Source organism: Prinia subflava, chromosome 1 (assembly GCF_021018805.1).
Source record: "Prinia subflava isolate CZ2003 ecotype Zambia chromosome 1, Cam_Psub_1.2, whole genome shotgun sequence".
Classification (NCBI taxonomy): domain Eukaryota; kingdom Metazoa; phylum Chordata; class Aves; order Passeriformes; family Cisticolidae; genus Prinia; species Prinia subflava.
Window position 1 is genome coordinate 20,819,774 of NC_086247.1, and position 20,753 is coordinate 20,840,526.

The window sequence follows — 20,753 nt, forward strand, 5'->3', positions numbered from 1 at the left end:
GATGACTGTCACACCGTCAAGGGAGCAGGATGTGCAAAGGGAGCATAGGCTGGCATCGTGGTAGCTGTGGTTAGTCACTCTGAGATGTGGCTGGTGAGGTGGCAGAGTCACAGCAGGGACTCCTGCCAACCTCAGACAGACTCTGTACATGCTCCTGAAGCTCCTCAAATTTTTACCTAGGTTAAATTTGGAGCTGGGATTAGCTGAATGCAAAAAGTAGTTTAAAGCCTACTGGAAGGTAACAGAAACCAGTGCCTACTTCCCTTTGAGTTTAAAAAAAGGTCTATTTGTGGAACTGCACATTAATATGAGCTAGAGACAGGCTGGAGCCTGAATGGAGCGTCAGTTACAGTATTCAGGTATCTCCGGTGCTCAGTGCAAACAGACATTATTACACTTCCAGTGTAAAGCTTCCAGTGTGCCAGACTCCTTGTGATGTACTTCTCCTCACCCTCCCCTTAGGGCCATCATACGATTTAGCATCAAAAGACTGGGTGTAAGGAGGTGTTCATTTGTACAGGGGTGCTAAAATGCTGCACTTACCACCCTTGCTGTCCCTGCATCTCGCTATGCACAGGCGTCCGCCCCCAGCACTGGAGCACACGTTGCACTCCCACAGTCCTGGAGTGGCCCTCCCACCACCTCAGGGAGGAGGGGACCTGTGATCCTGCGGCTCATGGCCCAGCTGGGAAGCAGCGTGCTCCAGAATCTATCACTGTTCTCTGCAGCACAAACTGAGCCAAGAGATTAGGGAAGGTGCCGAAAACCAGAGCTTTGCTAGTCCAGTGAGTGCCCTAATGTTTCAGTCAGGAGCTAGAGGTGGAGTTCTGCTCCCTGCTCTGAAGAGGAGGTCAGTTCTTCTCAACGGCCTTTAATCAAGGAGTCACCTTGCTGAAGCCTGGCTCAGCCGTGCCAGACAGTGCAAGCCTCGGGTTGTGGCTGCAGTGTTCCCATCAGCCGGCACACCTCTCAACACACCTCTCCTCACCGCTCCGCAGCCCCGCAGATGGCGCACTGCCAACCATGCGGCTTTAACGCGTTTGCATTTAAGCCACTCGGTAAAACTACTTCCTATAAAACATCATTAAACATCTATCACAGGCAGTGCCCAGGCAATGTGATTACCTTAAAGAGCTCCATGGGAGCTGATCCTGGCTCACCCTGCACTGCTCATCCAGAGCACTGAACTCCTCCACCCCACTGTAAGACAGGGCTGCCCTGACACTTCTTGGGGAATCACCTTTGCTGAGGCAAATGCTTTCCCAAGCAATTTCCCACCTACTAAGATGTTCTTACCTCCTGGATCTTGCTTGAAAAGCCAAACTCAACTGGTGGAGAATAAAATGTTTGGTGAAAATGTTTTACTGTAAGATGTGTGGCCAGGTATGCTTCAGTGCTTTTGGAGTAGATGTGGGTAAGGATCTCAACTCAGATGCCCAGGAGTCACAAAGATGTTAGTGTCAGTGCTTCCAGCCAGCTTCCCAGGACACTCCAACAAGTCACAGAATCACAGAATAGTTGGGGTTGGAAGGGATTTCTGTAGTTCATCTGGTCCAATCCCCTTGGCTCAAGTAGGGCAAATGAGAGTTGGTTGTCCAGGTCCATGTCAAGGCAGCTTTTAAATATCTACAGGCATAGAGACTCCACAAGTTCTCTGGGCAAGCTACTCCGGTGCTTAGTGACGCAGTGAAAAGCATTGCCTGATTCCAGAGGGAACCTCCTGTGTTTTAGTGTGTGTCCACATGCCCCTGGTCCTGTCACTGGGCACCATTTAGAAGAGCCTGACTCCATCCTCTCAGCACCCCAACTTCAGGTACTGGTCCATACTGATACTCTCTCTCCTGGAGAGATGTAGTAATACACACCACAGCAACAGAAATATTATCTCATACACAGGAATATTTATTTTTTTCCTTCTTAAAAATGTACAAAAAATAAAATAACTGTATTTACAGCTTATCAAACCCCTCTCCCAGTTGCAACACTATTAAGTTATATGAGCTATATTCTTAATATAAAAGCGCACTATTTATACATTATGTTTCCTTGTTTGCCAGAAAGACGGCTTGTCACAATCTTTGGCACAAACATTCTTGTTTGTATCTTGTCTCAATTAATAAGAAATGGAAGAGCATATGAACATTTAATAAGCTTTACATTTTATAAGTCATAAAATACTCCTTTCCAGTTCCACTTCAATCAATATACAGCATCTCTGACAGCTCGAGAGTTTAGATTTTACTAATTGTTTAATTTACATTTAAACAATTCCTAGAATGAAAAAGAAAAATAAAAATAAAGACATTTGATCTCTTAATTCCATTGGCCAAAAACTTTGTGAGAGAGGACACAGGAAAAAAACCATTCTTTTCTTTGTAGTTTACACTTAGTGACAGAAATCCTCCAAAATGTCTTGATGGGATTATCATAGCTGCACAAAGCTTCACTCAAAGAATGCACTTTATTTTCAGACTATCAGCACCTGACTGTGAGAAAGAACTAGGGTTTGAGAATTTGAATGGGATTTCATAATAAAACATCAAATGGACGGACAAAGTACCAAATCTGCAGCAGGAACCAAAATTAGAAGACTGTTCTCCTTTTGTACACCTCTGTCTAGAGTCTTTCAAAACACAACATCTACAGACACTGCACTGCTGTAACTCTTCATAGGGAAAATGCACTGAGCAGCAAGCCACTCCTCAGGCTGCACTAGTTAAGATTCAAGACAGCTGTCTTCAAGAAGAAAAGGAAATGAGAATTTTGTTCCTTTAAATAAACAACCACCACAGTTCCACAGAGACAAAAGGCGGCAAGGCAGATATTCCTGTCCTTTGCTGAACAGTAGCCAAATCTTACTTCCATTTAACTCATAATATTTGGAAGATCCAGCATTAATCAATATTTTTTAATCAAATAAAAGCAACATGCATATTTTAAACAATATACATGTAAGCACTGTGTACTCTTCAGGATATCTGAGTCAAGCAGGGCACAAGGTAGCCACTGCTTCAGAAGTTTGCATTACTCATAGCACTCTTGCCCCTTTCCCACCACTCTGATAAGCTGATTTGGACCAACAAAGTGAACCTTGAGAGCTTGCCACAACCAGCCTGCAAGGTTCAGTGCTCCTCCAGCAGCTGATGCTAACACTACAACTGAAGGGGTGCAGTGTGGATACTCAGCCTTAGTGCTTGTGATGCATCTGCATCTGGAGCAGAGAAACAAAGCCCTCAGACCCTGGCAGATAAAGTTAATGGCAATCATCCTTACATAGCTCTAGTTGTTGTTTTAAAATTGTTTTACCACCAATCTAGTCACATTCCTGATAACTTCATTGAGACTGTAAGGAACCAAAGGCAGGCGTATCAAATTTCTACTATCAGAAATTTGCACACTTTGAGATGTATTTAGAATAGCTTTCAGTTAACCTTGGAAGCAACTTTCCTTTTCTGGACAGTGGCTGACTGAAAGCCCCTAAAATGACAAAGGAAAGATATCTCCTTAAGCTCCAGCATTACTGGAGCATTGCACTTCTCACTGATCCCTCACTGCTCCTCATCACAGGATGCTGCAGCACTCAAGAGATCTCAGCTCATCTCGACTCAAATGTACAACAAAACCATCCTATTAACCTGAGTGCTGGTGCTGCCAGGACAGCCTGTCCTTCTCTGTGATCCCTAAATTCTCACTATTCTTTCTTAATGCACACATTCTAACCCAGGCCAGCCCTAGGTGCCACAGGTATTCCCTTGGACAGCAGGCTTGTTGGGGGCAGAACCAGGGCTCAACTCCTGCACGCATTTACTCCTTGGCTTCACCTGCAGCTTCTGCCCAGACATATTGACCAGCTGAGAGAGCCCAGATGATATTCTGAGGATTTCAAACACCAACAGAGAAATACAAGAACTAACAGTACTGCTCACCAGTCCTGTGTGCTGGTCCTAGTTCCTAATGCCTCCTGTCCAAACTGTCCTCTTTTTTTATTTATGAAAAAAAAAATACCTGGGATAAGTCAGCATAGACTTTTTATCTCAGTCTGAGCCAAATAGAAACAAACTGAACCATCATAAATCTCCTATATTCCCAGACTGTTTGCTCTCGAGCTGGGTAGCAAGGGCATCTTTGCTGGAGTGCATTTTCACATAAAGTTAAGGAAATTACAACAGAACTCTGTATCCAGAAGGGGAAGGAGTGCATGACAAAAGAAAAGGGCAGGAGAAAGACAGAACACACACTTTGCTTTACAGGCATATGTGGATTCTGGGTATGTTGGCGCTGATGCTGCCAGCCTGAACCTTTTAAAGTTTCTGGTCCCACAGAAACCTTGACATGTACCTAACATTTCTATACAAGGAAAAGAATTTAATGGGATGTTACTTCTAATGAAGTTAAGAAAGTGTGCGAGAACTTACAGGACAATTAATGCAGATATGGCCAAAAACGACTGGTCGGTCATCTCAAAACTTTGTTTGAATATAAATAGCTCCACACAGCTCAAAACATGTTAAACTACATGAGTTTAACACTGCCTGTTAAACTAGGCAGTGCTTCTTTCTGCCATTAACCACTAAATAATAAAGGTTGTGTGACCAAAGGAGAAAAGATTTTACCAGAAAAAGAATAAACTCTAAAGGCTGCATGTAGGAAAGGACCCACAATTCTGTCTGTCACAAAGGATCCATGTAGAGTGCATTGAGAATAAAATGCAACTGAAAATCATGGAGTTATATGCTGAGTGAGGAGCTCTTTACAACAGCCAGAGGAGCTGGAATGGAGAGAAAGAGATGCTGCGTTTGGATGTCATAGGGACATTCAGGCCTTGAACTACTTTCCAGGTATGATTTGAGCCTATACAACTTTATCTCTTCACAGAATTCGTAAGACAGGCATGAAATTTGATGGAATAACCATGTAGTTCAGCTTGGGTTCAGATGCAGCCCTTGAGAGAGAGACCAATCTCCACACCTCAGTTGTGGGATACTCAGTCTCCACTGGCACAATTGTTCCAGTTTTGATAAAATATTCACATCAAGCCCAGGCTTATACGAGTGTCCTAGGAATCACAACAGGATCATTCAATGGAAATACAAGAGCAAATACACTCAAAAGGAAGAGTTTGAAGTCCTGTTTCTTATGGTCTAGAGGAATGCTTTGATGCACAGGCTGCTGCAGAAAGAACTTTCCCACCAGCGGTTTGAGAAAAGGCCACTTTGGGAGCCTCTGCTTCATCAAGGAAGATGACCAGGAAGAAGTCCCTTCTGTACCTCCAGGCACACCAGGCAGGAGACACGTGGTGTCTCTTGGATTTTGGTACGGCTGGATGGGAGACTCAGGTATCTACAGCTGGGACTTGGGCACCTAAGGTGGGCCCTGCTGTGCCAGAGCATGCAAGAAGACCCAGTGGCAGAGTCTGCTCTAATATTTCAGTATACAACTGTGTGAGCAAGGATGGAGCAGATGAGTACAGATTCAGTGATCAGCTTCTCAGCACACACTCCTTAACAGATTGCAGCAATTTAATCCTCTAGAAAAGATTCTATTAAAACCCTAAACCAAATACATACAAAAACATAGTGGCAGTAAACATGCCCACATACAGTAGTTAAAATATATTATTGCATATTATAAACATTATATACAAGGTTAAAATGGTTTCTTTACCATTTACTTACAAGTGACATTTGTAGCTGAATGCCTTACTTACAAGTCCTCATTGCTACGTGCTGAGAACTACCAGAGGTATTTGGCAAGACTATACAGTAGAGAGAGATATGGATCAGTCTGAGCAAGTGAACTGTCAGCCACTTTGCCCATCTTCAGCACTGCAACACACTTTTAGCAATGACAGAGACAACTACTGGCACAGTGATTTATACCAGATTTCTGAAATTAGACCAGCATAGTTACTGAACGTGTTTTAGAATGAGCTTATCCACACTGAAGCATGGATTAAAATGCTGCATTTCACATTTGCAATGGGTCATCTGGTTACAAATCTGGGGGCTGGTAACTGCTTGTACATTAGAGAATGGGGAACAATAAATAAGGGACCAGGTTAACGTGAGTGGCCTCGTGCTTGACAAACCCAAGTCTATATGCAGTGGCTGCACACGTGCAGAATGGACAGTATTTTCAATGCAGTCTTGTAACAGTTTCTCTGATCAGTGTCGGTCAGGTTCATGGGGAATCTGCTTTCCAAGAAGGATGAAATGCTGTGGTTCCTTACAAGAAGGCTCTGCCTGAGGCTAGATCTCTGTCAGCGTGATCTTGAAGCCTTCAACCACGCTCTCCATGTTCAGGATGAATGTGTCCTCGTTGGAGTAGTGCTCAATAATGTTGTCATCCATGTTTACCAGGATACTGGTGACAAAGGCAGAAATCAATGTTTTTATGTACCAGGACACTGAAAGGGAAAGCTATACGCTCTACCACATGTACTTGCTTCTCTACAACACAAAACCAGAATCCAGCACATGCCAATACAGGGTCATTAGTGGGAGTTATTATCAAGATCCACCCCACAGTCCCTTATAGTCTTTGGATTAGAGGTTGCTCCTTGCCAGAGTAGTTAAGAGACACACCAGTGCTGGGATGTTAACACACTTAGGCTATCTGCAGATGAGTTGCACTTCAGATCCCTGGCAGATCCAGGTAGCTGCTGCTTCCCATGCCTGACATTGGCTCCCACAGGGACATGTCTGTGCTACTCCTCGGGCACGCCATGTGAGCTGCTGCACCTCTGTGGTGTGAGCTGCTAACACAGGGGAGCAGTATAATTTGTACTTTGCACACAGCTCACAGACTTAGAACTCAGCTTGCACGTGGGACTATCAACAATGACTACTAGAAGCGTATACGAGTGTTTTCCTCACTCTTTACCTCCAAGTGTTCCTTCTGTCACTTAGAAAGAAGCAACATATGAGAAGTTTAAACTGTCTTCTCACAAGCTAAAGAAATCCCCAGACACAACAATGCCTTAAGACAGAGTTACAGCTGAAAATAAATGATTTGTTTAAAATTATATCGCTACAATATCATGGTTAAATAGAATTAAAAAAAAAGTTAACAGATTTCGTTTCATGGCAAGGAGCAGAAGCATAGCTATTCTAAAAGTCCAGCTGTGATGTTCATGTCTAAATTCATTCAGCTGAAACCCCTGCAGCAAACATTGCCTGCCTGTCTTTTAGAGTAAGACAGTGGCCTAGTTCTTCCTAACACTGCAGGGAAACTCCACACTGCATTCACAGCAAAGGCAGCACCTCTCATGCTGGCCCTCCACAATGTTATTAAGCATATTGTCTGCAAAACAGACTTTATCCACATACTCTTTCTTCACAGTAAGCTTACGAACAGTCAGACACACATTGGAGATCCATGTTTCCTCTTCTGCCATCCCATACTGTCTCCACAGACATGAAGATTTCAGCACATGGGTATGTCTCCTGAAAGAGTTTGTACTGCCCAGCATCACGAGGCCCCAAGTATAATTGGGACCTCTGAGTACTTCTAAAAGATCCTGCAATAAATCCGTAGTTAGGTAACTAACTTACCCCTTTTTGCTCTTCTTATAAAGTTTCGCAATCTTTTCAACTGGCAGCCCATATTTCTCAGAGATCTGAAATAATAAAAATAAAAGAAATATCACTAAAGATGAATGAGAAATATAAAATTATCACCTCTTACCTTACATAAGACATTAAAACAAAATCTATGCAAACTTTGACAGGATAGCTATTCAGGAAAGTCTGTCACAACCATATCATGCTTTCTTTTAAAGATTACTTGGGGAGCAATAATCCTGAACAGCTTAATCAAAACTCACAATTGTCTCCATCCAGAAACTGGGATACTACAGTTTTTACAGGGTGTGAGTCATCAGAACTGCCCCAGCATCTCCTAGCGCTCTGCTCAAGGAGTCAGTGCTCTTCCCAGCTTCAGATTTTACCAGGGAATTTCAATCTGATCTTTCTGTTGTTTCTTAATCTGATTTTTTGGGCTCATGGAAGCAAAGGCTTCTCCTGCCAGGCAGAAAGCAGACACATGGCAACACAACAGGAGCTGATGGACTGATGGAACAACAAAAACATACACATTTCTATTTCTCAAAGACATTGCAAGGTTAGTTAAGCTAACAGGACTCTCCATGGTGATACTTTGGTCTGCAAAGTATCTTCAAGGTAGCTTTTATTGTGGGAGGCTACCAACATCAAACACACAGCACTAAGAAGCTTCTGTGTTGTTGGGAAGGTGACTCAGTCTAATTACTACAGTAGCAAAAAGAAAACACTATTTGGCTCACAAAACATCATCTGAGTGTATAGATAAGATGAGATGTCACAGAGAAGTGTGTTATCACAGTAAAGGACTTATAAAATAAACTTCTTACTAAAGCAACTAAAATAACAAAGCAGAAAATACAGTAAATCTTTGGAAGAAAGAACTACTTATCTGACAAATGACCCATGCCAACAAGTACTTGACTGGGATGCTTTGGTATTGCTTTGCAGCAATGTACTAGTAAATTTTTGGATGTCTATTCTGCAGTGAGTCTGTGGTGTGCTTATGGAGATGGTGTCTCTGGGCCCTTCATCTGTGCCAGGTTTGCTTTCCAAACTATTATTCTTCTTTAAGGGAACAGATCTCACAGTTCACACTTTAGGATTGTCCCAAAAGGCAAAATAATTACAGAAAAATGACTTATTTTTCCCCAGTGATTAATGTTCTGTGGTGCTCTACTGCCAAGCAAAGTAAGTTTCCAGCTCTTCCCAGGTGAAATAAAGTTGCAGCTAAATAGCTGACTACTTATCTTCTGCATTAGAGGACTGAAATGCATCATTAAAAATCCATTTAAAGACTGGCAAACATCAGTCACCATAAAATCCTTTCTTTGTGTTTGCATTCAGAGTTCTGTTGAGAAAAGGTATTTTAGGGAAGTACATTAAAGCAATTATCACAAAAGAGAAAATGGAATGGATAAACTCAGCACCGAGGACAGATTCAAAGAGCCACAGGTTGAACACCAAGCATGGCTCCCATCCAGACAGCAAAGATTCTCTGAAAGAGAGATTTAATTAGCCTATACTTGTTTATATCACTGATAATAGGAAAATTGTCATCTTAGCCCAGATGCAATGTTATTTAAAAACTATCCCTAATAATGCACAAGGGTATCAGCTTGACAGGCATTCTATAGCATAACTTCAAGATTCTGAAGAACCAATGAACCTCCTCTTACACTGAAAACAGTATCCTCTGACTTTTAGCATGTATCAAGGGCTAACAGAAAGGGGAGTAACTGCTGAGGTACAACAGACCCATCCACTCCCTAAGTTTTCCACCTAGCAGAGAACAAAATACAAACTGAACCTGGGTGGTATTTGCTACTTCAGTTTCACTTGCACCAGCATGTTTCACTGTTCTTTTACTCTTTATTATCCTCTGGCTTTGTTTATCATGAACAGAATGACATCACATAAACAATCTGGTGCTGAACTTTTGTATCTGTGCTTCTGTTGTACCCCTAAATTTAAGTTTTCATGTAAAGCAATAATAAAAATGGCTTCATTTCATCAGACAGTTGAAAAATCCTTTTTAACAGACATTGGAGAAAAACTGGCAACCCGAAACTGCAGCAAGTGTCACAACTGTGTGAGCATGAGGAAACGATCTTCCTCTCTGGGTTGTTAACTCTGAAGCCTAGTGATACTGTAAAGATCAGCACTTGAAGACACTTTTCACTGACTCCATGCAAATAAACAAGCTGAGCAAAACATTTCTTGCCAAGGAGGCTTAAATAGCAGCTAATATACAGCATTCTGCACATTCCAGCATAAATCTTCCCTAGGATATTTGGCATACCTAACACTCATGCATTCCAAATGTTGCTCAAAGCTGTTTGGGACTCTGGAACATCACTTCCTACAGAAACTATGGGAGGTTGGGCTGAGAAAGCCTTGCCTGTCACACTGCCTGTGACAGGTGTAGGATTTATATAACATGCAGGGATTAGTGAGCTTTGCAAAAGATTTCCAGCTAACTGAATAAGCACATTTCTCAGGAACCCCTGGGATTCAATCAATTATACCAAACAGCAGGCTGTGGAAGCAAGGCTTAAAGTAGGGGTATGGGAGAGCCTCCCCCTCACAGTCTCCAGTACAAATGTGCTAAGTCCTGCCGCAGAACTGAAGAAAGCAGAGAGTGAGCATCTGCTCCAGCATCTCACTTAACACCCTCTTCTCGGGCTGCCAGCGCAGAGGGACCACCACTTACTGCCAGCTTCCATACAAAATGATAGGATTCCTCACCTGAACCCAAGCAGGCTACATCAAATTTTAAAAAGGGATCTTGATTTGGAGGAATATTTTTCCTTGTCATCTCCATTGTCCATTTGTCAATCTTCTGAGCAGAGATTTCTTTCTGTTAGGATGCCCAAAGCAGTGAGACAGCCTTCTGAGTGGCACTGAAATAGCTGTCTGAGTGTTCCTTTGGGCTGCAGTCCCCTGGCGTGGCAAGTTTGTCTGATTGCACAAGCCACCAGAAATGCTCTCTGCTGGAGTCAGGAAGCCAGAAAGGACATATCTGGGCAGGACAAGGCATGTAGGAAAACACCTTTGCCAGATTATTTCTATGAAATGATCTAGTCTGTTGCCCTACACCAGCTGGAAGATCACATAAATAGTATCTAATAGTCTAAGCTTGCTCTATTAAACTAAGCTGTTAGCTTTTAATTATTGAAAGACTTTGGGAGATGCTTGAATTTTCCAATTTGAACTGCCTTCTGCAATTTGAGTAAATATGTCATTTTGCACAATGTAAAACCAAGGTACCTACTGAGAACCACAGTTATCCTGACTTTGAAAGCAGGATGCAGACTTGGTCAGTCACCACATGTATGTGATGTTTTGCTGTTTTCTGTTGATCAAGATGATTAGTGAAAAGCAAATATCTGCATTGCTTCCTGAGTCATGCTGCATTTCTGAAACCCAAGACCTCTAGATATTTGCCAAAAGAAAAGTATCTGAGAAGGAATCTAATTGTTAATTTGGAAAGGGAGTATATGTGAGTATAAAATGAACATAGGATCTGAGAAAACCATATCACTAATATCAGAAAGTTAGGAAAAAGTCAAAGATCAGGAATACTGACTAACAAAAAGAAGTAAAATCCATAAACAGAGAAGGAGAGTATGACTGAGGATCACTGGAGCTCTCTTTCAGATCTGGGGCTCTGTAATACTGAGAGGCTCAGTTCCTAAATTCTTAATACTGAGACTAGAATGGAGCATTTAGGATATGCACAATTACAAAACTACATGATTTGCTGCAATGACTGTAGAGAGGATATTTAAAAATATGCACTTTGACAGCTTTCTGGCACTGTTTTATCCACAATAGTCTATCAAAGAGAATTAAAATTTTCTGAATGTGTTCCTTCCAGTGAACTGGGACATTTTACAATAGATTAGATTTCTCTGGTGCCGAAAACATGCCAGTGAGTCAGCAGCTGCGCTGACTGAGGTATGCAGAAACCTTTCCTGCTTCTGTACCAGCTTTGTTTTTGTTACATGGTGGCTGGAGAACAGGCATGGAGAGGCACAGACTACTGGAGATAAAATATTCATGCTAGCCTGAACAGTTATAGAAGGATAATAACATACTTTTAACTTCCATACAAAGACAAGATGAAATCGTGTTGCAGCTTACCATGAATCAGACTGCTGCCTCCTCAAGCAAAGCCTGGCTTTTGTTATCCCTGTGCTCTGCCTGACAGCTGAGCTGCAGTCACAGCTAACACAGAGCATTGGCAGAAGCACACTTAGGACATCCTTAGCATGCCCCTGACTCTCCTCAGAGATACCCTCATCTAAACAGGTGCTTTAAGCAACTTCCCTAACCCACAAATCTTTTTCTGCCATCTGCTACTGGCCAAATATTGACCAAATAACTTAATCTTTACTGCATTAAAAGTGTTCAGTACATGCAGCAAGATACTGTGACAGTTTTAAGAGAGTATAAATACACACACTTCTAGCACTTGGCTGAGTTCTCTAGGGGCACTTTCATCCATTTCTGTCTTCTTCTCTACATATAAACAAGGCTGGAAATCAACTCAGCATCCCACACATCAATCTCACATTCCCCAGCTGAAGCAGTGAAACACGTGATTATTTCTTAACTCTTCCCTTACCAATTTTCACGAGCCATCAGTTCATATAAACAGGATTAAACATGGAAACAGCGACTCTTATGATGACAGCTAATGGGTAACTAGCAAAAACTCAAGTCAAAGAAGCAGCAAAGAGGCAACTGGTAGGTAGGTCATGCTGTAAATGAGGGCTAGAGAAGGAATTTGAGACAACATATGAATGACAAGTCTGCACTGGCTCAGCACCTGCCTCTTACATGCTGAACAGCAATTGCACAAAGGCGATATGAAATTCCCACAGAAACGGTGCATCCCGGGGGCTCTTCTTGGAAACCAGGCTGGGAATGTTCTGATAAGCATTCCGGGAAAACATTCAACAGGCTCTGAACCATCAGTTCAGAAAGAAGCATATCAGAAAATGAAGCTTGCACCTCTCCCCTTCTCTGACACTGGTTAACTACTGCTACTCCTCAAAGCTCAGCTCTCCAATAATCAGCTCTTCTTTTCTCTTAAACAGATGCTGTCTAACCCAGTAACCTGCTGACAACACTGAATTAGGAAAATGCCAGCATTTCAGAGCTGTGCTTCAGAAAACCTTTAAGAAATGCTTTCAATGCACTTGAGAATACCTTCCTCTTTATATTATGGTTTATCTCAATAACACATGGAAAGCCTCAAGATTTTCTTGCCAAGAAAGGCAAACAATGCGAGGACATCAGATACTTACAGCTTCCATTAGCCCCTTTACGGTGGGTGATTTCAGCATCAAAGCATCAAACACCTCATCTGTCTCCTTCCTCACATACAAAAGCACTGAAATACAAAAAAAAAAAAAAAAAAATCAGACTTGGAGCAGGTTCAGTCAATTGCATAGACAAAATGTCCCGCACTGAATAGAAAAGCAAATATTAATTCATGACAGATAAAATGAAGCACTGAATATGGTTTGCACTTAAAAAGATGAACCTTTAATATCATCAGTGATCTAGACACAGAAAACATATCATAGTTGCATTGAAAACAGTATTGAAAATTCAGCAAATTTAATCTAATGTGAAGAATCTCTGTCTTCCAGAATCTAGATCTCCATTTACAGAAAGAAGCTAAAAAGGGATCTTGTCCCTTGGTTATAGGACAAAACACACAAGCTAGGTCTTATTAAACCTCTGTCTTGGCTTGTACCTCTCCAGGCTTCATCTAAAAGGCTGCGAAAGGACATTCAAAAAAGGCAAGTCTGGGTTGCCTTTAGCTGTGCTTTTGAGAGCAAAATCAAAGAAAAGGTAAAGAAATAGTTGTCTCTGACATTACCATGCAGATGACTGCAAATGGCCTGACCAGTATGAAAATAAACACTGGGAAAAATGAGTTCAAAGTAATTTGAGACATTACAGGGGAGACATTCAAGAGCACAGCTGGCAGGGAGGTATCTACCAGTGTGCCCACCTGCTTAGGTACCCAAATGCCACTTCTGTTCCTTTTCCTCCCTCAGATGCCCTGCTAGCTGTTAGCTGTCCACAGGCACAGTGCCCTGCCCTCTCTAGCTTTTGTTTTCTTCACACTTGTACAGGTGAAAGAAGGAACCTTGCTATAACACGGAAAAAGCAAAGCAGAGGTACAAAGCATATAAGCATAGACACTAATAAGGAGGTTTAGGCATCATCTTACATGACTGGTAAGTAACATGTTAAATAAAATGTTCTGCAATTAATTTTGTTTCCTAAATAAACTGCCTTTTCAAATAGCACTGCTGCACATGAGGTACAAATACGTCACGACAGTACATGCACCGTTACGTCTGTATGACAAATTACATTGGTAACTTCTCTTTTTTCTTTTTTATGGTAGATAGAAAAAGGCATCTTTTGATACTGCAAATTCTTATGGTCCAAGAGATATCTTCACCAGGTAACTCAATAGATGATGTGCAGATGAACCAAAAAATATGATGGTGTTTTTAATATAGAAGTAATTGTGTAGAATTTAATTCTCAGGCCAAGACTCTAGCAGGATGGACTGGGGCCCATTTGCACAGAATTGTAGCTTCTTTGCCCAGGTTTTGAAATGACTGGAAAAAATCATAGGTAATTCAGTCCCCTGACTTGGCCTACAAACCAAACATGCAGGACAATGCTGGGTTTTTTGCAACTTCATTTCAGAAATATGAACCACAAAACTGCTACCACAGGATGCAGAGCCACAACCTTTTCACCTGTATTTTGGCAGCTCTTTGGGGCCTGGCCTGAGAACATCCTTCTAAGCAACTTAGAAGCTGAGACAACTTTGCATCACAACTTAAACTGTCAACAACTTTACGTCAAACTGTAAAAAAAAAAACCAATTCCACACCAGGAGTTAAAATTTTACCATGCCTGATATGTTTAATTGCATGAACAAGCACTCACTCAATGGGCTAATTTTACCAGCACTAACACTTATATTTATTTATGTCGTGGTTGGGGGGGAGGTGAATTTTTCCAGGGGGATGTGGGCAGTCTAATCAGTGATCAGCTTTTCTGCTAGCACTTAGATTGGTCACTCGGAAGTTTGGACACGCCTCTGAGGACACAAAGAGTTAAAAGCAAGAGTCTGGGGGGCTCGGCCTCTTTTCAGATCCTGGTTTCAGCAGAGAGACGTGTCAGGCCTCCTTCCCCTGCCCGGCCACGAGCTGGGTGAGGGAGGGGAAACACGTGGTCGGCTCAGGTAAGCCGGAGCCCCCGGGGGGGGGGAGAAGAGAAAGGACAGAACTGGAACTGAGCTGCCCCGTCTAGGATGGAGGGGTGGAAAACTGTGGAAGTGCCTTCTGTGTGTGCTCACCCCCCTCTTCCCCCCCAAACTCCGGGAGAAAGTGCCCAGCCACGTGGGAGTTTGCGGAGCCTGGGAGTGCCTCCGCCTGCAGCACCCTGCCGAGAAGAAACTGTTAACCCTTGCTTGGTAGAAAGAAACTTTTCTTAGACATTAATTCTCATGACTGGTAGTTTTCAGAGAGAGGGAAGCGGCTTGAGACTGAAGTGATAAAGCATGATTGGAAGGAACTCGATAGAAGAATGAGAGGAGTAGCCTTTTGAGCTAGACTTCTCTTGCATAATGTCAGCCATAGACTGAACTTAAGTCTCTTTTGAACATAAACTGCATTTTTAGGTAGATACAGCTGCCCTTGTTTTTGCTACAGTGACTGGCACTTAGAAGAGTGGAGCGAGCAGAGAAAAGAGGGGGAGGGTGAGGTGGCGCCCTCTGCCCTCAGGGCAGACCTGCTCCTGGAACCCCGGCCCCTGGGTAAAAAGGGGAGAGCTTGGCATGCAAGTATCCTTAAAAGAGCCCTGTACGCAGTTTTCAGCCTGTAGACAGCAGTGAGAGCGCTGGACATAAGAAAAAAAGAGAGAGTCACCCTGGCAGACCTCTCCGAGCGGTGCCACGGGTGACATGGGAACACATAAGGGGTGGACCCGTGTTTTCTGAGGAACAGTCTGTGGTGCGAGAGAGACTCCTCTCTCCCTTGCTGAATTGAAGATTAGTTTGTTTTTGAGTGGTGATTGTTTGATCTAAAACCCAAGGGTTGGTCTGTGAAGAGTGATGGGTGGGGAAGTAGAAACTGAGAGAAGAAATGTTCTAAGAAGTTTTTATTTCTGTCTCTGTGTGTGTTTAAAAGTATCACTGTCCCTGTTCTTATGTAATTAATAAAGTTTTGGTGAGTTTTTTTGTTTTCAAGGTTTAAGCCTGCTCTGCTCTGTTCCTGATCACATCCCACAAGAGTTGTTAGAGAAAAAACATATATTCATGAGTGCACTAACATCTGGCCAGTGCTAACCCATGACAATTTAGTAAACCTTTTCCTTGTGACCAGAGGGTTGTCCTGTAACTCCTGGCTTTACAAACATCTGGAGCTCTGCCAGCCTTAACAATTACAAATATATGTGAAAAGAGGAAAAAAAATCACTTGGTCCAAGGTTAAATTTGGGCACGTTACACAATCCCAGTGCTGAGCTTTACACCTCTGCTGTGCTTGGTGTGCCAGGTAGCATTACACACACACAGAGGCAGGATTAGTAAGCACAAGGGGGGTTGTTAGGTTTTTCTTTACCCTGACAGGTGTGAAACTCCTGGCTTTGATTTAGTAGAACATTTTTCCACAAAAGACTGGTGGTGACAGTGATGCCTTAGGAAGCCTCCTGTCTCATCCCTGCCCTTACAGCCTCTTACTCTGGCTTGTCTCAATGAATTTTCCCAGATGACAAACTCTCTCAAACAGCAGACGTGAGTGAAAAAACAACCCTTTTTTGAGTTACTCCTCAAACAGACCAGATCCTTGCCTCAGTGCACAATGCAGCCTTCATGCTGGGAGAGCAGCAGAGAGATGGCTGCAGCGGGAGGCACAGCCAGAGGGGAGGGGAAAGGGCTGCAAAGGCTCCCTGTGCTCAGCAGAATGACTGTGCCCATGCAACACAACTCATGTCCTCTGATCCTACTGTCACACCACAGTCATAGCATCCAGATGGGCTCACTCTAAGAGTACACACTGCAAGATTTGGAGGGGAACAAGGGGGAAATCTTATACAAGGTAATGAGCTATTTTTGCCTGAAAGTTAAAAGATAAATTCAAATTTGTCTGATCTACTCCCTGGTCTTAGTCCTTAACCTTCTTGTCAGCATTGAAATCCACTGCAGACCTTAATATTCTTTAGATGTTAAAAAGAATTGCAAAAGATGGGAGAAGATAAATTTGTCTTTAGTTACTTAAGAAACAGCCCCAACACATCAAATTGCAGAGAGGCAAACAGCTTTTGCTCAAGGCAAAGGATGTTGTTGCACCAGTGAGACTTTTGGAAGCCAGGCCAACAAATTCCGGATTTATGTGTGAATGCAGAAGAACAATGTTAGATACTGCTTTTAAAACTGTTAACAACAACAATACATGAGGAAAGATGAAACTAAGGACACAATGAGACAGTAAAACTTCGGGCATTAGGAAGGTCTGAGCCTGGACACTACCAGTGCTGTGACTAGCACTTTATGAACAATGACTACAGTGTCTGTTAAGTAGTCTCTGGCTGGAGATATGGTACATGTTAGTCAAAGAAAGAAGGGCTGGTAGCTGTAATGTGGGTTTCCTTCCTCACATTTGGAGTTTTTATTATTGCCCAGGCACAAATTCCCTTGGATGGCTCTAAACCTGATTGTTAGGAATCCAAAATGTTTCAGAGTAGTTTAACATGACTTTCCTAAGAGACAAAAGATTACTTTCTTGAAGCTGATAACTACAGGACTGGAAATACACCTGATCTATATCTCAACTGCTGGATTTATAATTAATGGGAAACTCCCTATGAAATCTGAAAGGGAAAGTGATTTGAAAACTTACTGAGAACTCAAAACAGGAAAAAGCCAAGTCTAGCCAAGTAACTAGCTGTGATGCACATTTGGTACAGATTAACATACTTCACATTTCTGTGTTGGGCACTTGGACTTCCCTTAGAGGTCAAGGAGATGAAAGAATAATTCAAAAAGAGGCAGCTACCCGAGTGAGAATATGAACTGTGCTTGCAAATCCCTTCAGACCCGTTCTCTTGCAGGCTGCCCCTTAATATTTTTACTTCCACCAGTGTTACTAGTAGGTCCAGTAGGCAGAGGTGAGGCCACACACTTTCACTTCAGTTCTTCAGTGGGGCTTGGACACCTCACTGGCTGCTACTTACCTGCACTGCTCTGCTAATAAGAGACCTTGGGATTACATTGCTTTTAAGGTATATTTTAATGTATATTTTCACATATCAGACCTGCTCTCTCTCAAACATTACACCTGCCCCTCATCTATACCTGCTCTCTAGGAGTTATTGATTCTGCTGTACCAAATAAATCTTGAGAAAAGAAGTTTCTAATATGGCAACGCTGTGGAAAAAAAATCCAAAACCTTTTAATACCCAGTGAGTTCTCTGGCAAAGACAGCGTTATAAAAATGGGTAGATTCAGCTGAGCTGCACATCATCAGCACAATCCCAGATGCAAGGTTCTGGATGGCAGGAAGTTCACCAGAGCAAAGGCCAAGCTGCAAAAGCCTTGGCCTCCAGCCAGCATAGTCCAAGATGAGAGAAACACTGAACAGGAAGAGGATGGGAAGAGAGCATCCTCCAGCTTCTCTGGTGCTGTGTCTCTCCTGGATTTAATCATTTTACATAGTTTTGCCACAAGCTGATTTTTTTTTTTCTTTCTAATCTTACCCTTGAAATGCTTGCAAGTCCAGGATGATATCAAAACAACTAACCACAGCAAACAACAGGAATAACTGAAGCAAATCAATACCTCCTTGCAAGCAACTTCCTAGGATTCCAGCTGGGAAACCCAGGTGAAATTATAGGAAATTACAGTTCTTTATGTAGCTCTCATGGCTGTCATCTTCTGCTTGATAGAGCCCTGATAATGTGAATTTTGCCAAGGTCTTGAGTCAACCAAATGCAAATCCATGGTCCGTGCTGACCTCACATAATTTATTTAAAATGTAATTAAAAGAATCATATGTTCACATTTATTTCAAGAAGATATCAGTCTCCATCCTATAATTTTCTATGCTTCCCCTGGTTCAAGCACACCAACACAGAAACTTTGCAAATGCGGGCTTGTGAGAAATCATTTCTGTAAAGCTCCAAGGAGCCTTACAAATGGTACAAGAAAAACCCAGCTCACTTCTGTACCTTGTTGCTTTGTTGTCTCACAAGCTGATGGGTGAACCTCAAAATACTTGCAAGTTTTAGTTACTTAAGTTTGTCAATAAACTTACATGACAGAACTAATGAGACTGAAAGAAAGGCAAATATTCTCCAGGGTGCTTAACTGTGACAGTGTAGGAAGTTATCACGGATGGCACTGCACTGGAAGTAACTGTACACAAACAGATTTTGTGGACAAAACCACCTCCACTGCAAAGTTTAACAGCTCAACCTAAGCTGTTGCTTCAATGTTATTCAATTTCAGCTTCACTTGTAGCAGACTGGAAAACAGGAGTTGGGAGAGCACATGAAATGCAACTGTAATAATACCCATCTGGGCAGTAAAAACAGTTAAGGGAAACAAACCCTTAAACAAGTCAGTTACATCTGCTGGAAGATGTCTCTCCATGTCTTATATTTCTAATAGGGTAGGACATTTCTGAGATTTTATTCCAGACAATCTAAGTCTGCCGTCAGCAGGAGCTTGCCTGTTAAGGTCTCTGTATTTGACCCAATGCATGATGCATATTTGCTTGTGATCCCAGACAGAACAAAAAAGATGAGCAGAAGTTAAAAATAGACCATCACAGACCATTGCTACTAGAACTTTTCTGAACTTTGTAGCTTGGCCAAGAACCAAGAAACTTTCTAGCTTTTTTTATACACTTGTGTCCTGATCCGTTCTTGAGAGAGTATAGTCCTTTTTTTTTCTTTTTAAGTAATTTCTAGCATTTGTTAAAATGCCTCCTTATAGACTGGCAAATGCAAAGATCTCTTCTCCCATCTATCCATATTTATATTAGCATCCTACAACTGACTTTGTCCAAGCCAGCTTGAGGGTTCGAATCCCACAGAATAATTTTTAACTGCTAAGAATTGACTGTTACCTCTTTTCAGACCTTCTTCTTTGATTTGTTTCAAAGGGGAGGGACCAAACTCTTCCTCCACAGGCCGGAACATCCTTTTGACCAGGACACTGCTACTAGAATATACAAAACAGGGACCATGTCACAGTAAAAATGTGCTCACAGCAGAAGAGGAGACAACAGCAAGAGTCACGACTCACTTTGTACTCTGGTAAAAATACTCACTAGCTACTCAAGTAGCACCAAAAGCAGAAACTGCAAGGATTTAGCTTTTGATGCTTATCTGAACTATCTGGGCCTCTTAAATTGCCGAGACTGACTGGCTGGAACAGGTGACAGGAAAATATGTTCCGATGTTACACACTAATTTGAAAACTCCAAAGGCCCTTAACTGCTTAAATATTGAGGGAAGGGGGTGGTTATTGCTTGATGCAATAAATCTATTTGTTTCTCAAATTCCATTGTAAACCTTATGAAGAACATTAGTTTCAAAAAGAAATAAAAAGGGCCTCATTTTCAAGAAAATTTTGACTGCAGTTGCTCAGCCTCTCCCTACCACAGGTTACTTTTTTCAGGTTTATGGGAGTGTAGTTATGTTACTCCAGATTCTCAGACTTGAGGGTGTTCACTTGGGGATCCGAGCAACATACAAAAGTATGGCACTGGCTCACAATGTAGGCTGAAGTTCAGCCATCCATATTAAACCTTTATTTCATGGCATCTCTAACTGTTAGAGGGAATTTCATCAATTCTTCCAGTCCCTCCAAAGTCACCTAGGGGGTACTTCCATTTCCAACCTTTCTCCTTCCCTGGTTCCCTGTTCTCTTTCTGCCTTTCACTTCTGGCACATGGCCCATGGCCCATTCTCTCTGCAGTTCCTGTATTTGTTGCATATACGTGTGTGCACTGCTAAATAGCTTTCAGGAATGCAGTGAAGTTCAGAACTTCAATAAAAAATCCGTAAATCCCTGGTTTTTAAATTATTTGAGAACCTTTATGCTGACGTAGATGGCACTTCAGTGTCAAATAAATGTCCTGTCCC

General features: G+C 42.2%; 1 protein-coding gene across 5 annotated transcripts in view; it reads right to left on the bottom strand.

Moving 5' to 3' along the window:
- Positions 1-1,879: 1,879 nt before the first annotated feature.
- GRHL2 (grainyhead like transcription factor 2) overlaps positions 1,880-20,753 on the bottom strand; it is a 67,448-nt gene continuing 48,574 nt past the window's right edge. For 4 of the 5 annotated variants that reach the window (XM_063389980.1, XM_063390001.1, XM_063389971.1 and 1 more), the window contains exons 13-16: positions 19,733-19,827; positions 12,875-12,960; positions 7,554-7,618; positions 1,880-6,363 (exon numbers count right to left, since the gene is read on the bottom strand). In XM_063389980.1, coding sequence (XP_063246050.1) covers positions 6,249-6,363; positions 7,554-7,618; positions 12,875-12,960; positions 19,733-19,827 — 361 coding nt within the window. In that variant the 3' untranslated portion in view covers positions 1,880-6,248. The remainder of the gene's footprint in view (positions 6,364-7,553; positions 7,619-12,874; positions 12,961-19,732; positions 19,828-20,753) is intronic. The other variant, XM_063389991.1, reaches the window with a different exon arrangement.